The sequence below is a fragment of the Salvelinus namaycush genome, chromosome 41, assembly GCF_016432855.1.
Source record: "Salvelinus namaycush isolate Seneca chromosome 41, SaNama_1.0, whole genome shotgun sequence".
Classification (NCBI taxonomy): domain Eukaryota; kingdom Metazoa; phylum Chordata; class Actinopteri; order Salmoniformes; family Salmonidae; genus Salvelinus; species Salvelinus namaycush.
This window is the reverse complement of record NC_052347.1, coordinates 13,509,368-13,526,558: the sequence shown is the minus strand read 5'-3', so window position 1 is coordinate 13,526,558 and position 17,191 is coordinate 13,509,368. Positions and strand designations below refer to the sequence as shown.

Here is a 17,191-nt window from a genome sequence, read left to right as displayed (position 1 = left end):
ACTGTAAATTCCTGAGGACACTCCTCAATAATCCATCAATGTGAGGGTGTGTATGAATAAATAGCTGACTTTCATAACAGCGACTACGAGTGGGAATGACAGAACAATAAGTACAAGAACATACAGACTTAAAGATGTGTTGATTGCTAGAAGAGTGTAGATGAGTGAGAGTCCTTTGTAAAGTTGGATGGGGGAGGCTGAGGAATACTTTTTGTTCTGCCTGAGTCTGGTTCTCATTTGGATTATTCTACCAAACCTGGAATCTGGTTCCTGAACATCCAGGTTGCTCTACTGAGCTCTCTTAGATAGGCCTACTGGTTTCAACAATGTGTCAATTACACTGATGTGAATGGAGGTTTGTCTTTTCTCTTCCCAGGAGCCAAGGTAATGATGTGGCCGTGCTGGTGGCGCGCATGCAGAGCAATGCAGACCAGGTGGAGAAGAATGTGCTGCGCTCTGAGGAGCTGATGGCTGTGGTAAGAGGTCCTACCATCCCTACCCACACACTGCCTGTGTATGTAATTACACAGTTATACATACACCTTTACCTAACACGTTACAATGCCCAACTTAATGAAATACGCATCCCTTAATTCCACTTGATCAAGCAAAAACTTTTCAATCCCCCCACAGATAATTTATCAATGTGCAATTCAACACAAATGTGTCATGATGGGGAGTGCCTTTCCGTTTCTGTTCCAGGACACAGTGAATGACAAGAAGGACAGGCCCTTACTGCACCAGAAGGAGAATACAGAGATCCTAGCTGGGGCTGAGGGGCTGCTGAAGGATCTGTTCCTGGATGTGGACCGGGCCAAGAAGCTTTCACACCCACAGGCTGGAGAAATAGAGATTGAGTGAGTTCCAGCAAGAACACACACACACACACACACACACACACACACACACACACACACACACACACACACACACACACACACACACACTTATAATATATGAAACAATGGTTTTGTGAAAGAGATACTTTTCCAGAGGCTCTCAGAGAACGTTCTGAACACTCATGTTCTCTCTTTCCCTCTTTCAATATGCCTCTGATTTCTCCTTTTTTTCTGTTCCTCAGTGTGAGAAACCTCCATGACCGCTGGTCTAAGGACTGTACCATGTACCGGGACCTGTATGAGGCAGTGCAGGAGGTGGAGCTCACTCCCAGGATTGACTGGTCTCAGGTGCTGGAGGAGAAACAGGTGAGCCTGCCATATCCTTGGCCATATCTCTATTCAAGGTCAGTATGACCATAGACAGTACTGTCCTGCCATTATATAACAACTTTGGTTGACCACCGCTTTCTGCTGGTGCATCCAAACCTTTGGTATTAGCTCCTAGTTGCTTGGAGTAACATATCTTTCTGAATGTAGTAGTAGTGGTACAAAACTTTATTATCCCCAGGGGGAAAACAGCCAAACAAAGTTAACAAGACATGTGGTTGAGGTAAACATACAGCTGAACTCTAGAGGATTTACTGTACCTGTGTGCTGTGTGTTATAGAAGCAGATACGTGCAGAGAGGTACGGGCCCAACCTGTCTGATGTGGAGAAGCAGATTGCCTCTCATAACATCCTGCACCAGGAGATCGAGGCCTACGGCTCCCAAATGAACCGCAGCAGCACTGGCTCTCCGGTAACGACTACAAAGCCCTCGGCTGCTTTCTTCATTCTGAATCTCACCAAAACTAGGGAGAAACTCTAAACAATGATTTTCATGGTTTGTTTTCTGTCCACAGGCAAAGTTGTCTACCATTCAGAGACAGTACACAGATCTCTTGGTGAGTCCAGAAGTTATGTAATACATATGTGTGTGCATTAAAGTATGGCTCTCAAAGGGGCTCAGAATGCTACACTGTTGTGGTTGTATTTGAACCTTTGTGCCTGTGCTATCTCTCCATCGTTGACTATAAGATAGTCCAGGTGTGACTGATCTGTCTCTCCCCATGCTGTGTGGTGCAGGAGGCCTCCCTGTGGAGACACAGGTACCTGGCCTCTCTGTATGACTACATGCAGGGCTGCAGTAAGGAGCTGGTCTACCTGAGCGAGTACCAGGAGAGGGTCCTCAGGAAGGACTGGAGCGACCGCATGCTGGACCCCCCAGGGGTGCGCATGGAGTACGAGAAGTTCAAAAACAACACTCTGCTAACACATGAGAGTGAGACCAACCAGCTACAGATGGATGGGGATCGTCTCATTGAAATGAAGCACCCTGCCAGCTCCACAATACGGGTATGTTTATATGGCTACAAAATGTTAACTTTTACCATTGTAATAGCTTAAGTATAGGACATTGAGTTACTCACCCCATGAGTTACTCACCTCATCATCTACTCTGATCTTCCATGGGACAATATGCTTGGTTCGTCTCAGGCACACAGCGACGCATTGCAGAACGAGTGGCAGAGCTTCCTAAACCTGTGCATCTGCCAAGAGGTACACCTTGACAACATAGATAACTACAGGAAGGTATGTAATCTCTTAACCCTGGGAAATGACGTTTCTTATGGCTCGTTCTCATGGCTCAATGTAACATTGCTCCTATGTGTGTTCCTACCTACAGTACCAGCTGGATGTAGAGACCTTGTCTGAGTCCATGAAGAGACTCAACTCTAATCTGGACCCCAAATCACTGGACAACAAGAACAACCCAGAGATCCTGCTACAGCTTGAGGTGAGATTTGGCTTATTCTTTGTATCTAAGTTCAGTCGTTTCTATGACATACAGCATTATTTCAATCTGTTCTCTAATATCTTCTGTATCTCATATCCTCAGGGTGATGAGAGAGCGATAGAGAGGAACGAACAGCGCCTCGTAGCCCTGAGGGAGTTCAGCAGCACCATCGCCCCTCTGAAGCTGCGGCGTCTCCGCCCCACCAAACCCACCCCTGTGGTGTCCCTGTGTGAATGGACCAATGGAGAGGTAGAAAACAGCTTCATAGAATAGCATTGTGAGAGTTCTGAGAAGCTAAAGGGCAAGCTAATGTCCTGTCAATTGACAGCTGTAGCACAATATAATGATGCAAACTCCTGCCACCCTTAGGACTCAGTGTCTCAAGCAGAGAAGCTCATGCTAAAGTCCAACTTAGACAATGAGAAGTGGGAGGTCCAGACCAGCACTGGGAAGACCAAAACCCTGCCTGGAGCCTGCTTCCTGGTCCCACCGCCAGACACTGAGGCCCTTGAGAAAGTGGAAAGGTAAAGAGGGAGAAAAAAAGACTCTCCTTATTACAATGACCCAAAACTTAACCATCATCACAGGCGAACTGTAATGACATTGTGTGTTTGTATGTCCAGTCTGTACAGAGAGCTTTCTAACCTGAAGAGAAAGAGAACCACTCTGATGGCCTCCCTGAGGAGCCCCGGTGTGGAGGTGGTGCGCTCAGTGAGAGCAGGTGAGTGGAACATCACTCCACTTGCTAAGAACTTCAGCAGAAATCACTTAGTTTGAACTCACAGTGGGACCCGAGTAGATACAGGGGACTAGACTCAGTGTGGCCCTCTCCTGTCCCCTTATTTCTCACTGTGCCCTCTGCTTGTCCTCAGCCCCTGTGGCTAATGCCCCAGTGGACACAAAGACCACAGTGCTGGCCAGCCAGCTGGACAAGATCAGCAAGAACCTGGACCACAGTGAGAAGGACATCCTGAGCCGGCTGAGGGCCCCTCTGGATCGCAGTGACACCACACGTGACCTGGCCAACAGGCTGAAGGAGCATGAGGTGAAGGGATTGTTTTTTATTTCAGACCACTGCAGGCTGCTACATAGCATCATTATAATGGACAGCGTGGTTCCAGAGTGTGATATCCATGGTGTGTTTTGCCCTGCAGAGGGACACCCTGACTGTTAGGAACCTGGAGGCAGAGAAGGCAGCGGTCCAGAGAGATATGAATCTCATCCTAGCCCAGAAGCCCCTTGGGCCCACCACCTCCGCCCTGTCACTCAAACTGAGTGGTCTTAACAACAAGTTTGACGACACCAACGTCCTCTGTGACCTGTACAACAAAAAGTAATAATTTAGTTTACAATGTGAAATTTTTAAAAAACTATGTAAAGGTTGCGTTAACTATATGTTCTTATTTTTTTACTTGTTTTTATTTTATTTACATCCAATTCCTCAAGATTATTCTCACTCACTAATTTCTTTATCTTGACCAGAGCCACAGCTTCCATGTTCCTGGAGAGGCAGATCAATATGGTGGACAACTCAGTCTCTGGCTTTGAGGAGCAGCTGGCTGAAGATGCTGCCATCCCTGATGTTCCCAACATCCTCCAGACACGCATCCAGAAGCTTCAGGTAACAGTATTTCAGTCATATGACTACTTAAAGTTCATCACACATCATGTCATTATGATGGACTCTTACAAGTTGCAGTGAGTGTTTTGCTTTGATTGATCCATCCTCTTTGATCAGTCCCCTGTGTTTCTCCCTTGTCCTACAAACAGAACATGCGCAAGGATGTAGCGTTAAAGCAGGACGAGATGCTGAAGCTGAGCAGGGACTTGGAGTCCACAGAGCAGCTGAGCAGCTCCCTGCAGAAGGGCTTCCATGAGTACTGCCCAGACATCCGCCGCCAGCAGACAGAGGTCAAACACCTGAAGAACCGCTATGCCAACGTCAACAGTCAGCTACAGGAGAGGTGAGAACCCCATCTGTCCCACAGCTAAACTCAGCAAAAAATAAACGTCCCTTTTTCAGGACCCTGTCTTTCAAAATAATTCATAAAAATCCAAATAACTTCACAGATCTTCATTGTAAAGGGTTTAAACACTGTTTCCCATGCTTGTTCAATGAACCATAAACAATTTATGAACATGCACCTGTGGAACAGTCGTTAAGACACTAACAGCTTACAGACGGTAGGCAATTAAGGTCACAGTTATGAAAACTTAGGACACTAAAGAGGTGTTTCTACTGACTCTGAAAAACACCAAAAGAAAGAAGCCCAGGTTCCCTGCTCATCTGCGTGAACGTGCCTTAGGCATGCTGGAAGGAGGCATTAGGACTGCAGATGTGGCCAGGGCAATAAATTGCAATGTCTGTACTGTGAGACGCCTAAGACAGCACTACAGCGAGACAGGACAGACAGCTGATCATCCTCGCAGTGGCAGACCACGTGTAACAACACCTGCACAGGATCGGTACATCCGAACATCACACCTGCGGGACAGGTACAGGATGGCAACAACAACTGCCTGAGTTACACCAGGAACGCACAATCCCTCCATCAGTGCACAGACTGTCCGCAATTGTAACGGTTGTTCTCCTCCTTTTCATCCGAAAAGGAGGAGTAGTGATGGAACCAAGGCGCAGCGGGTTGTGAATACATAATTTATTTAAAGAAAAGACGAAAACACGAACTTCACTATAAACTAACAAAACAACAAACGGAGTAGACAGACCTGGACGACGAACTTACATTAAACACGAAGAACGCACGAACAGGGAAAATAGACTACACAAAATGACGATGTACAAAAACAAACCGAACAGTCCCGTATGGTGCGACAAACACTGACACAGGAGACAACCACCCACAACGAACACTGTGAAACAACCTACCTAAATATGACTCTCAATTAGAGGAACGCCAAACACCTGCCTCTAATTAAGAGCCATACCAGGCAACCCTTAAACCAACATAGAAACAGAAAACATAGAATGCCCACCCAAACTCACGTCCTGACCAACTAACACATACAACAAACTAACAGAAATAGGTCAGGAACGTGACATAACCCCCCCCTTAAGGTGCGAACTCCGGGCGCACCAGCACAAAGTCTAGGGGAGGGTCTGGGTGGGCATCTGACCACGGTGGTGGCTCAGGCTCAGGGCGAGGTCCCCACCCCACCATAGTCAATCCCAGCTTACATCTCCCCCTACAAATGACCACCCTCATATTACACCCACTTAATCTTTTGGGTAACATCGAGACAAGGGGCAGCACCGGGATAGAGGGATAGCTCAGGACAGAGGGATAGCTCAGGACATAGGGATAGCTCAGGATAGAGAGGTAGCTCAGGATAGAGAGGTAGCTCAGGATAGAGGGGCAACTCCGGACTGAAAGGCAGCTCCGGACAGAGAGACAGCTCTGGACTGAGGGGCAGTTCTGGACAAATAGCCGCTCTGGGCTGAGGGACAGCTCATGACTGGCTGACGGCTCTGGACGCTCATGGCTGGCTGACGGCTCTGGACGCTCATGGCTGGCTGACGGCTCTGGACGCTCATGGCTGGCTGACGGCTCTGGCAGATCCTGTCTGGTTGGCGGCTCTGGCAGATCCTGTCTGGTTGGCGGCCCTGGCAGATCCTGTCTGGTTGGCGGCTCTGGCAGATCCTGTCTGGTTGGCGGCTCTGGCAGATCCTGACTGACGAATGGCTCTAGCGGCTCCTGACTGACTAACGGCTCTGACGGCTCTGGACAGACGGGCGGCTCTAATGGCTCGGGACAGACGGATGGCTCAGACGGCGCTGGGGAGACGGATGGCTCAGATGGCGCTGGGGAGACGGATGGCTCAGATGGCGCTGAGGAGACGGATGGCTCAGATGGCGCTGCGGAGACGGATGGCTCAGATGGCGCTGCGGAGACGAATGGCTCAGACTGATCCTGTCTGGCGGAAGGCTCTGTAGGCTCATGGCAGACGGGCAGTTCATGCGGCGCTTGGCAGACGGACAGTTCAGGCGCCGTTGGGCAGACGGCAGACTCTGGCCGGCTGAGACGCACTGTAGACCTGGTGCGTGGTGCCGGAACTGGAGGCACCGGACTGGAGACACGCACTTCAAGCCTAGTGCGGGGAGCAGGGACAGGGCACACTGGACTCTCAAAACGTACTATATGCCTGGTGCGTGGTACCGGCACTGGTGGCACCGGGCTGAGTGCACGCACCTCAGGACGAGTACGGGGAGAAGGAACAGTGTGTACAGGGCTCTGGAGACGCACAGGTGGCTTAGTGCGTGGTGCCGGAACTGGAGGCACCGGGCTGGAGACACGCACCATAGAGAGAGTGCGTGGAGGAGGAACAGGGCTCTGGAAACGCACTGGAAGCCTGGTGCGTGGTGTAGGCACTGGTGGTACTGGGCTGGGGCGGGGAGGTAGCGCCGGAAATACCGGACCGTGCAGGCGTATTGGCTCCCTTGAGCACTGAGCCTGCCCAACCTTACCTGGCTGAATGCTCCCCGTCGCCCGACCAGTGCGGGGAGGTGGAATAACCCGCACCGGGCTATGTAGGCGAACCGGGGACACCATGCGTAAGGCTGGTGCCATGTAAGCCGGCCCAAGGAGACGTACTGGTGGCCAGATATGTAGAGCCGGCTTCATGGCGCTTGGCTCAATGCTCCATCTAGCCCTACCAGTGCGGGGAGGTGGAATAACCCGCACTGGGCTATGCACACGTACAGGAGACACCGTGCGCTCTACTGCGTAACACGGTGTCTGCCCGTACTCCCGCTCTCCACGGTTAGCCTGGGAAGTGGGCGCAGGTCTCCTACCTGCCCTTGGCCCACTACCTCTTAGCCCCCCCCCAAGAAATTTTTGGGTAGTACTCACGGGCTTTTCGGGCTTCCGTGCAAGACGCGTCCCCTCATAACGCCGGTTCCCTTCTCCGATTGCCTCTGCTCTCCTCAGTGCCTCCAGCTGTCCCCATGGGAGGCGATCCCTTCCAGCCAGGATCTCCTCCCATGTGTAGCAACCTTTACCGTCTAATACATCCTCCCAAGTCCATTCCTCCTTCTTGCGCTGTCCCTTCCTCTGATTACACCGCTGCTTGATTCTGGATTGGTGGGTGGTTCTGTAACGGTTGTTCTCCTCCTTTTCATCCGAAAAGGAGGAGTAGTGATGGAACCAAGGCGCAGCGGGTTGTGAATACATAATTTATTTAAAGAAAAGACGAAAACACGAACTTCACTATAAACTAACAAAACAACAAACGGAGTAGACAGACCTGGACGATGAACTTACATTAAACACGAAGAACGCACGAACAGGGAAAATAGACTACACAAAATGACGATGTACAAAAACAAACCGAACAGTCCCGTATGGTGCGACAAACACTGACACAGGAGACAACCACCCACAACGAACACTGTGAAACAACCTACCTAAATATGACTCTCAATTAGAGGAACGCCAAACACCTGCCTCTAATTAAGAGCCATACCAGGCAACCCTTAAACCAACATAGAAACAGAAAACATAGAATGCCCACCCAAACTCACGTCCTGACCAACTAACACATACAACAAACTAACAGAAATAGGTCAGGAACGTGACAGCAATAGGCTTAGAGAGGCTGGACTGAGGGCTTGTAGGCCTGTTGTAAGGCAGGTCCTCACCAGACCACCGGCAACAACGGGCATAAACCACCGTCGCTGGACCAGACAGGACTGGCAAAAAGTGCTCTTCACTGATGAGTCGTGGTTTTGTCTCATCAGGGGTGATGGTCGGATTCGCGTTTATCGTCGAAGGAATGAGCATTACACCGAGGCCTGTACTCTGGAGCGGGATCGATTTGGAGGTGGAGGGTCCGTCATGGTCTGGAGCGGTCTGTCACAGCATCATCGGACTGAGCTTGTTGTCATTGCAGGCAATCTCAACGCTGTGCGTTACAGGGAAGACATCCTCTTCCCTCATGTGGTACCCTTCTTGCAGGCTCATCCTGAACTGACCCTCCAGCATGACAATGCCACCAACCATACTGCTCATTCTGTGCGTGAGTTCCTGCAAGACTGGAATGTCAGTGTTCTGCCATGGCCAGCGAAGAGCGCGGATCTCAATCCCAATGAGTACGTCTGGGACCTGTTGGATCGGAGGGTGAGGGCTAGGCCCCCCCCCCCAGAAATGTCCGGGAACCTGGACAGGTGCCTTGGTGGAAGAGTGGGGTAACATCTCACAGCAAGAACTGGCAAATCTGGTGCAGTCCATGAGCCGGAGATGCACTGCAGTACTTAATGCAGCTGGTGGCCACACCAGATACTGACTGTTACTTTTGATTTTGACCCCCACTTATTCAATTTCTGTTAGTCACATGTCTGTGGAACTTGTTCAGTTTATGTCTCAGTTGTTGAATCTTGTTATGTTCATACAAATATTTACACTTAAAATAAACACAGTTGACTGTGAGAGGACGTTTCTTTTTTTGCTGAGTTTTTATGTCAGAGTTGTATATGTCTTGTGTCTGTGGTTACTTCTGTGGTCTATGATATACTGATGCTTAAAAAAAATCTATTGTTATAGAACGGTTCTGCTGCAAGAGGCAACCAATAAGAATCAAGGCTTCCAGAGCTCTATCCAATCATTGAACTTATTTTTGACCAACCTGCCTAATAATACGATCAATCCAAGTGATGGACTTTCTCAAATTAACTTCAAGCAGAACTCTCAGAAGGTTTGTGGGTTTATTTTTGTGTTATTTTATCTCAACAATTGTCGCTGCTATGAACATCGTCAGTTTTCTGCAGTACATTTCTCTTGTTCTTATTGTGTGTTTGCTTTCGTTTCAGAGAGTGGTGGAGGACATAAAAAAGAAATCAGATGATGTGGGCCTAGCAGTGAAACAATCCCGTGACTTGCAGAATGTCCTCAATGTGAGTTAAAAAAAATACATCTAATCAGAGCTACCATTAAAAATGTCCATATCAGTTGAAGGGTTTTGGTCAATGTTGTTCTTAAAAGAGAAAATATATATTCACCATGTCTCATAGGAGTATGAGGCCAAATCTGATAAGTACCGTGGTACACTGAAAGATGTGGATGATGAAGATGCAAAAAGACGCCACACATCCGCCATGGCTGACGCTGTGCTGAAAAAGGTATTGTGGACCTGAGAGACCGCAACAATCCTCATCCTATAGTTGACTTAATTTGCATTCAAGTTTGGGCATTGATTCAAGATCCATGATCTGACTAGAGGCGGTGTGTTTCTGTTTCAGGAAAGAGCTCTACTGAACCTCTACTCAGAGGTGTCTGCAGAGAATGATCAGCTTCTCAACAAGATGGGATTGGCTAAGAACATAATTGCCCAAGTATGACACAATTACTTTCTAAAACATCAACACAGTGGATTCTGTAATTCCTATTTAAAAAACCCACTCTAGTATAGGTTAAACTATATTGTCCACTGTTACCTGCTCTGAACAGAATGACGAGAAGGTGAGCCAGGTGGTGGTGAAACAGCAGCGGCAGCTCCAGAGCCAGCAGAAAGACCTGGAGGAAACAGACGTTCTAAAGAGAGAGCTGGCGGATGAGATCACCAGGCGCTCCCATGCTGAGAATGACCTAGCAACATACAGAAAGAGGTTTATTTCACTAAAAAGCCGTAGAGGTGTGGAACGAATGGAGGAGAGGGAAGTTGTGCAGTACTACCGTGACCCCAAACTAGAGGGTGACCTGGTGTCCCTGAAGAGTAGAATCCAAGATGAGACTATAAAACACTCTGGCACCCAGACCGAGATAAAGGTTGTCAATGAGAATATCATCCGCCGGGAGACTGAGCTGACAAATGTCAAACCTAGGCTGTTGACCAAGGTGTTGACTGAGTTTGAGAGGGACCCCCAGCTTGACAAGGAGGCCACCAAGCTGAGAGAGGAGATGCGCAAGCTGGAGCAGGAGGTCCAGGTGAGAGATACAGAGACGGTCCACATGAAAACTGAGATCACAGTTCTGGCACAGAAGAGACCAACTATCAAAGAGAGAGTAGTGAAAAAGGAGGTGGTGAGACTGGAGAAGGACCCGGAGATGCTGAAAGCAGTTCTGACCTTTCAGACCGAAATCTCAGAGGAGGGGTTAAGATCCAAGTCCCTCAATGATGACATATTCCGCACTAGGAGCCAAATAAACACACTTGAGAGGATCATTCCCACAATCCAGCCAAAGATTGTTACCAAAGTGCTGAAGAGGGTGGAGCAGGACCCAAAACTTATTGATGAGGTTAAGACTATCCACACCAGCCTGGAAGAGGAGAACAAGATCAACAGTGATTTGATGAAGGAACTCACCAGCCTCCAGATCCGATACAGTGAAGTGGAGAAGGTACGGCCCAAGCTTGAGGTCAAGGAGATCATCAATGAGATCTACAGGGTGGACCCTGAGACAGAGGTGGAGCTGGTGAGGCTAAGGAAAGAGCTGCATGACTCTAATCGAAACCGCACTGATCTGGAGAAAGAAATCGACTCAGTTATGGTGGATCTTAAATCTCTGCGTTCCCAGAAACCCAAGTCAGAGTACAAGGAAGTGACCCAGGAAGTGATTAAAGAGGAGAAGAGCCCAGAGGTCATCAGGGAAATTAAGAGGTTGAACGACCAGGTTTCACTTCTGCGGGTCTCATATGACAGCACCCTGGATCTGCTGAGCCGCCTGCGCAAAGATAGAGATGAATGGAAGGTCGAAAAGTCTAAGTTAGAGACAAAGCTTGTTAACAAAGAGGTGGTCAAATACGAAAATGACCCCCTACTGGAGAAGGAGGCTGACCGTCTGAGGAGAGATGTGAGGGAGGAAATCCAGCAACGACGCAACATGGAGGAAACTGTCTTTGACCTGCAGAACAAGTACATCATGGTGGAAAGGCAGAAACCAGAGGAGAAGATTGTGATGCAGGATGTGGTGCGTCTTGAGAAGGATCCAAAACAACTCCTGGAGTATGAAAAGCTGAACAAGAACTTGGATGAAGAGGTTAAATCCCGTAGAAAACTGGAATTGGAAGTTCGACAGTTGAGAGCCCTGGTTGAGGAGAAAGAGAAAAACTTGGCACTGATGGAAGACCGGCAAAAAAAGATCCAAGTAGAAACAGAGCTTAGACAGATCAAATCTCGCGTCCTTGAGCTTGAAAATACCCCTCAACCCATTGCGGAGAAGATCATTATTGAGGAAGTCCTCAAAGTGGAGAGAGACCCCAAGCTTGAGAAACTAACCAGTGGCTTACGCACAGACATGGATATGGAGGAAACCAACATCAGACGGTTGGAAAGGGACATCCGAAACCTGAAGATCAAGTTGGACATCCTGCGCAAGGAAAAGTCCATTGAAAAGACTGTATATAAAGAGGTGATTCGGGTGGAGAAGGACCAGAATGTGGAGGCTGAGAGGGACCATCTCAGAGATCTAGTGTTGCAGGAAAGAAGTTCCAGACGGGATCAAGAAGATGAAATCCAGAGGCTTAATACCAAAGTGACCCGGCTCCAGACAACAAAGTCAAGCACCTCTCACGAAGAAACAAGCATCACCCTCAATAGAGATTCCCTGATGAGAGAGAAGGAAAATCTCCTCAAAACACTGAGGACTTTGGAGTCTGAGAAACATGATTTAAGCATATCGTTCAAGCTGCAATCCAAGCTGATGAGTGAGAGAAACCAGATAAACAGGCAAAGAGGCTTCAAGATGGATTCTGAGGTACAACGTCTAGAGAAGGACATCCTGGATGAAAAAGACCGGATACACCAAAAGGAGATCTACATTATGGAGCTGCAGAACAATCTTAAGAAAGACGACCACTCTGAGACACACACCATAGAGACCAACCTCTCCACTAGAATCAGCATCCTTGACCCCGAGACTGGCAAATACATGTCACCATATGATGCCTACTTAGAGGGCCTGATTGACCGCAACAAGTACATCCACCTTCAGGAGCTACAATGTGACTGGGAGGAGATCACCTCAATGGGTCCAGATGGGGAGACCTCGATTCTGCAGGATCGCAAGAGTGGAAAGCAGTTCTCTGTCAGGAATGCTCTAAAGGATGGCCGCTTGACCCAGTCCGATCTGCACCGCTACAAGGAGGGTAAAATGCCTATCTCAGAATTTGCTCTCCTGGTCGCTGGGGATTCCAGACCAAAGCCTTACATTGGTCCAATCGCAACACCAAGGACACCGACAAAGACCACTGCGGCATCTTCTTTGAGCACAATGCCATCATCACTAAGGTCTTCCTACTCAAGTCTCACAAACAATAGATACGGCAGCAGTAGCAACCTGAATATTTCTAGCGGTGATGAGCTCTTCCCAATCTCTGGGGTGCTGGACTCCACCACCAACAGCCGTATGTCTGTACGTAGTGCCCTGACTCGAAACCTTATTGACCCAACCACAGCCCAGAATCTCCTGGAGGCACAGGCAGCCACGGGTGGCATCGTCGACCTCAACAGAAAGGACAAGTTCTCTGTTCACAAAGCAGTTGAGCTGGGTCTCATTGACAAAAGTCACATGCATCTGCTGCTGAATGCTCAGAAGGCCTTCACTGGAGTGGAGGATCCTGTGACCAAGGAGCGTCTCGCAGTAGGGCAAGCTGCTGAGAAGGGCTGGATACCTCAGGATAGTGCCATGAGGTACATGGAAGCACAGTACCTGACTGGGGGGCTGGTGAACCCCCATAAAGCTGGTCGCATTAGTGTCCAAGATGCTCTTAACACCAAGATAATCGACAGCACAGTAGCCAAGAACCTCCAAGACAAGTCTGCCCACACCAAAGAGTTGATTGACCCCATCACGAAAGAGAAGATTTCGTACAAGGAGGCAATGGATCGCTGCAAAAAAGATGTCACTACAGGGCTCTTGCTGCTCCCTGCAGCCTCCAGCGGTGACTCCAAAGATGCACCATCATACTCCAACTATCGATTCCCTGGCTGACACATGCCAGATCTAGAGAGATGCTGCAGCTCCAGGTGCTAAATAGAAATAGAAATTCACATCACAACACAAACACATGTTCTTATGTCTTTATGGTAAAGGTAGAACATTTTTATAGTTCTGATTGTTGAAGTCAGAAAATGTCTAGGTTGTACTGTACACATTTACCTGTTCTTTATTGATGCTATGATTCTCAAGAGTTGCTGTACACATAATTTAAATGAATGTTTGGTGAAGAGCTTTCTTTGATTTGTTTTTCAGTATTGTGAGAGCCATTTCTTCCAATAAACTTTCAAATAAGCACTCATTACATTTTTCAAAACAAACTTTGGTATCTATGTATGATTACTCCTATATGATGGTAATTGTTGAAGTTAAAGTTGTTTATTTGTCACATGGACAGAAACACATTGTGATGTACTGTACACAGTACAAGGACATTCTTACTTGCATGTTCACCTCTAAACAATGCGACAATAGAAAAAGTAAAAAACTAATAAAATAAAAATTGAACTCAATGGAATTTAACAAAAAAATTTAGCAGGAAAATGACTTCAAGGATGCTCAGGGATTAGCCTTTCATATAATAGTATTGTCTTTTCAGTAATGGTAGTGGCCCCCCTCTTTCCTGGTGTTTAGTGTGCTGCCCACTGTCAATTTCACTTCTGTGACCCAGCTGAGACCACATGATAACATGAGGATGTCCGTGTTTTGACATTCTCACGAGATGGCAGAACCATACAACAAGGTAGCATGCTAATGCAATACACCGTGGATTTAATCTGGAGAGTTTCTGTGCTGTGCAACCGGAACGGGCCGTTATGCCAGTAAATAAGGATCTACAGATGTAAATGTCCCTCCCCTTGTCCTGGTGAGAGGTGAAAGGTGTTGTGGGGACTGGTGAGAGTCCCCTCTGATGGGATGTCTAGTAAACAGATTAGTTGGTTACAGGCAGGGCTTTATGGGATTACTGGACATGAGCCTGCCTGGGGGAGGAAGTGGCCCCCTCCTGTAAATGGGGTCGTAAATTTAGTGACCTGGTGCCATAACTGGTTAAAATGATATAGGGATTAAAAACAGAATACAAAACACAGCCTAGCTATGAGAAGAATGCATTTGACAATGGTGAATTTCTCCATTAGGTCCAAATGCTTTATTGTATTTTGCACTGGTTGGTGAAATGACTTGGTTCCATGCTGAGGTAGATGATCCCTAAATTCCAAAATTGAGAAAAATCCATCAAGCAACAACTTGAATGCCCTGGGTGGCAGATTGATCATTGTAATACTGTTCTTTTAAACAGCAGTCAAAGGTCTAAGGGACCACTTTGTTGATTTGTCCTTGCTGTCTGAATAACTGTCATGACTGAAACGACACAAATTATGGTATACATTATGACGACAACACTCATTCACTAGCAGTACGGAAGATGGTGTGGCATGGAATCGTCCGTCCACCTCAATGAAAGTACAGTAAGTATCATGACTCAGGAGAAGACCCAGATGCAGACAGTTCCAAGTAACAAAGGTTTATTACAAAAACAGGGGGCAGGCAAACGACAGGTCAAGCAGAGGTCAGTAATTCAGAGCAGAGTCCGAAACGTACAGAATGGCAGGCAGTGTCACGTTGGTATAAAGGGATCGGGAGACTTACGCATTCCTGCGCCTTAGGGTTTTTTATTGAACCAAATTACAGCGTGTCATGTAAAGACATGGGGACGAAGACCAAACAAACACGTATGCAAAACAGGGTTGAAACCCAAACAAAAGAGCGAGGAGTACCTTGAATAAATACACCGGGGTGAGACCTGTAACATACACAATGATACCACACGACAAAAGCCGTAATCTGCACAATACAAGCGGCACGAAAGCCTAAACACAGCACAGGTACTCACACGACCAACAGACATTGTAACAATCGACAGCCCAATGGTGTGAACCAAAGGGCACATTTAAACAATTACAATCAGTGGGAATAGGGACCAGGTGTGCGTAATCACACAGTTCTGGAGGGATCCGTGACAGTACCCCTCCCTGACGCACACCAGCCCTGAGGACGATCACTGGAACGCAGTGTGGGTCGATCAGGACCCGATGCAGCTGCCGAAGTTGCGTCGTCGTACAGGCCATTTGCCGCTGCCAAAGTTGCGGCGGCGTCGGACGGACCAGTTGCGGCAGCGTCGGACTAGCCAGTTGCAGCTGCTGTAGTTGCATTGTCGGACGGAACAGATGTGGCGATGTCGGACGGCCCAGTTGCAGCTGCTGAAGTTACGGCGGCGCCGGACGGACCAGTCGCAGCGTCGTCGGACGGGCAATTCCCGCTGTCTCCCTTGATGGTTGATTATTCTGTCACATCGGTAAAGGGATCGGGAGATAGGTGCTGGAATGCGTAATAGGGATTTTTATTTACCCAAATTACGGCGTGCCATGTAAAGGCACGGGGACGAAGACAAAACAAACACATATACAAAACACAGGGTAGACACCCAAACAAAAGAGCGAGGAGTACCTTGAATAAATACACCGGGACGAGACCCGTAACATACACGCACACGATGATATCACACTAGACGAGACCCGTAATCATCTGCGCAATACAAACGGCACAAAAGCCAAAACACAGCACAGGTACTCACACAACCAACGGACATTGGAACAATAATCGACAGCCCAATGGTTTGAACCAAAGGGCACATTTATACAATTACAATCAGGGAAATGGGGACCAGGTGTGGTAATGACACAGTTCCGGAGGGATCTGTGACAGGCAGGCTCAGGGCAAGCAGAGGTCAGTAATCCAGGGTAGTGTCACAAGGGACAGAACGGCATGCAGAATGGTCAAAACCGGGGAAACAGAGCAAAATCAGGAGTATGGGAAAACCGCTGGTATGCTCGACAAGACGAACTGGCAACAGACAAACAGAGAACACAGGTATAAATACACTGGGGATAATGGGAAAGATGGGCGACATCTGAAGGGGTGGAGACAAGCACAAATACAGGTGAAACAGATCAGGGTGTGACAGTAAGTTGTTTTCAGTCATTGTAAACAAAGCATAATGAATGACGAAAGTAATTGCAGGCCCTTTTGTATTGCTGTGTGATTATTGCCATAATGCCATACCACGGTCTTTGGCACTGATCCTGTGTCCACTGCACACAAGAGGAAGCATTTGCACCACTCTGTTTCCACTGTTGGGATGAATAGGCGTCACTGACACCTGTCTTTCATTTAATACAATTTAGTGCCGCTCACGCTTCTAACTGATGGCTGGGGGAGTCGACCTTCTTTCATTGCTGTGACCTCAGCAAACACATCATACAGCAGCACTCCTCACTAACGGCTAGAAAATATCCCAACACTATTACATCCAGAGCAGCAAGGAGAAATGCACGCATTTCTAACCAAAAGGATGGAATTAGGTGATCTGTGGCTAGAATTCGTTCAAACACACCATAGCAGTGTTTACATGGCTTTGTTGACATGTATGGTGATGGTTGTCTCCCCTTTGTAGATGGGATTTAAATAATTTGTCATGATACAATTTTAGGATGAAAAATCGGATCATG

General features: G+C 47.9%; 1 protein-coding gene across 1 annotated transcript; it reads left to right on the top strand.

The window, feature by feature from the left end:
* Window positions 1-392: 392 nt before the first annotated feature.
* LOC120034004 (envoplakin-like) lies at window positions 393-13,915 on the top strand. The gene is made up of 21 exons (XM_038980403.1): window positions 393-476; window positions 703-857; window positions 1,082-1,205; window positions 1,507-1,638; window positions 1,742-1,783; window positions 1,965-2,234; window positions 2,376-2,471; window positions 2,566-2,676; window positions 2,779-2,925; window positions 3,046-3,200; window positions 3,300-3,397; window positions 3,549-3,721; window positions 3,831-4,009; window positions 4,159-4,297; window positions 4,447-4,640; window positions 9,234-9,384; window positions 9,500-9,583; window positions 9,701-9,808; window positions 9,929-10,021; window positions 10,137-12,845; window positions 12,951-13,915. The coding sequence occupies exons 1-21, from the start codon at window positions 414-416 to the stop codon at window positions 13,617-13,619; spliced, it is 5,892 nt and encodes a 1,963-aa protein (XP_038836331.1). The 5' UTR covers window positions 393-413; the 3' UTR covers window positions 13,620-13,915.
* Window positions 13,916-17,191: the final 3,276 nt, after the last annotated feature.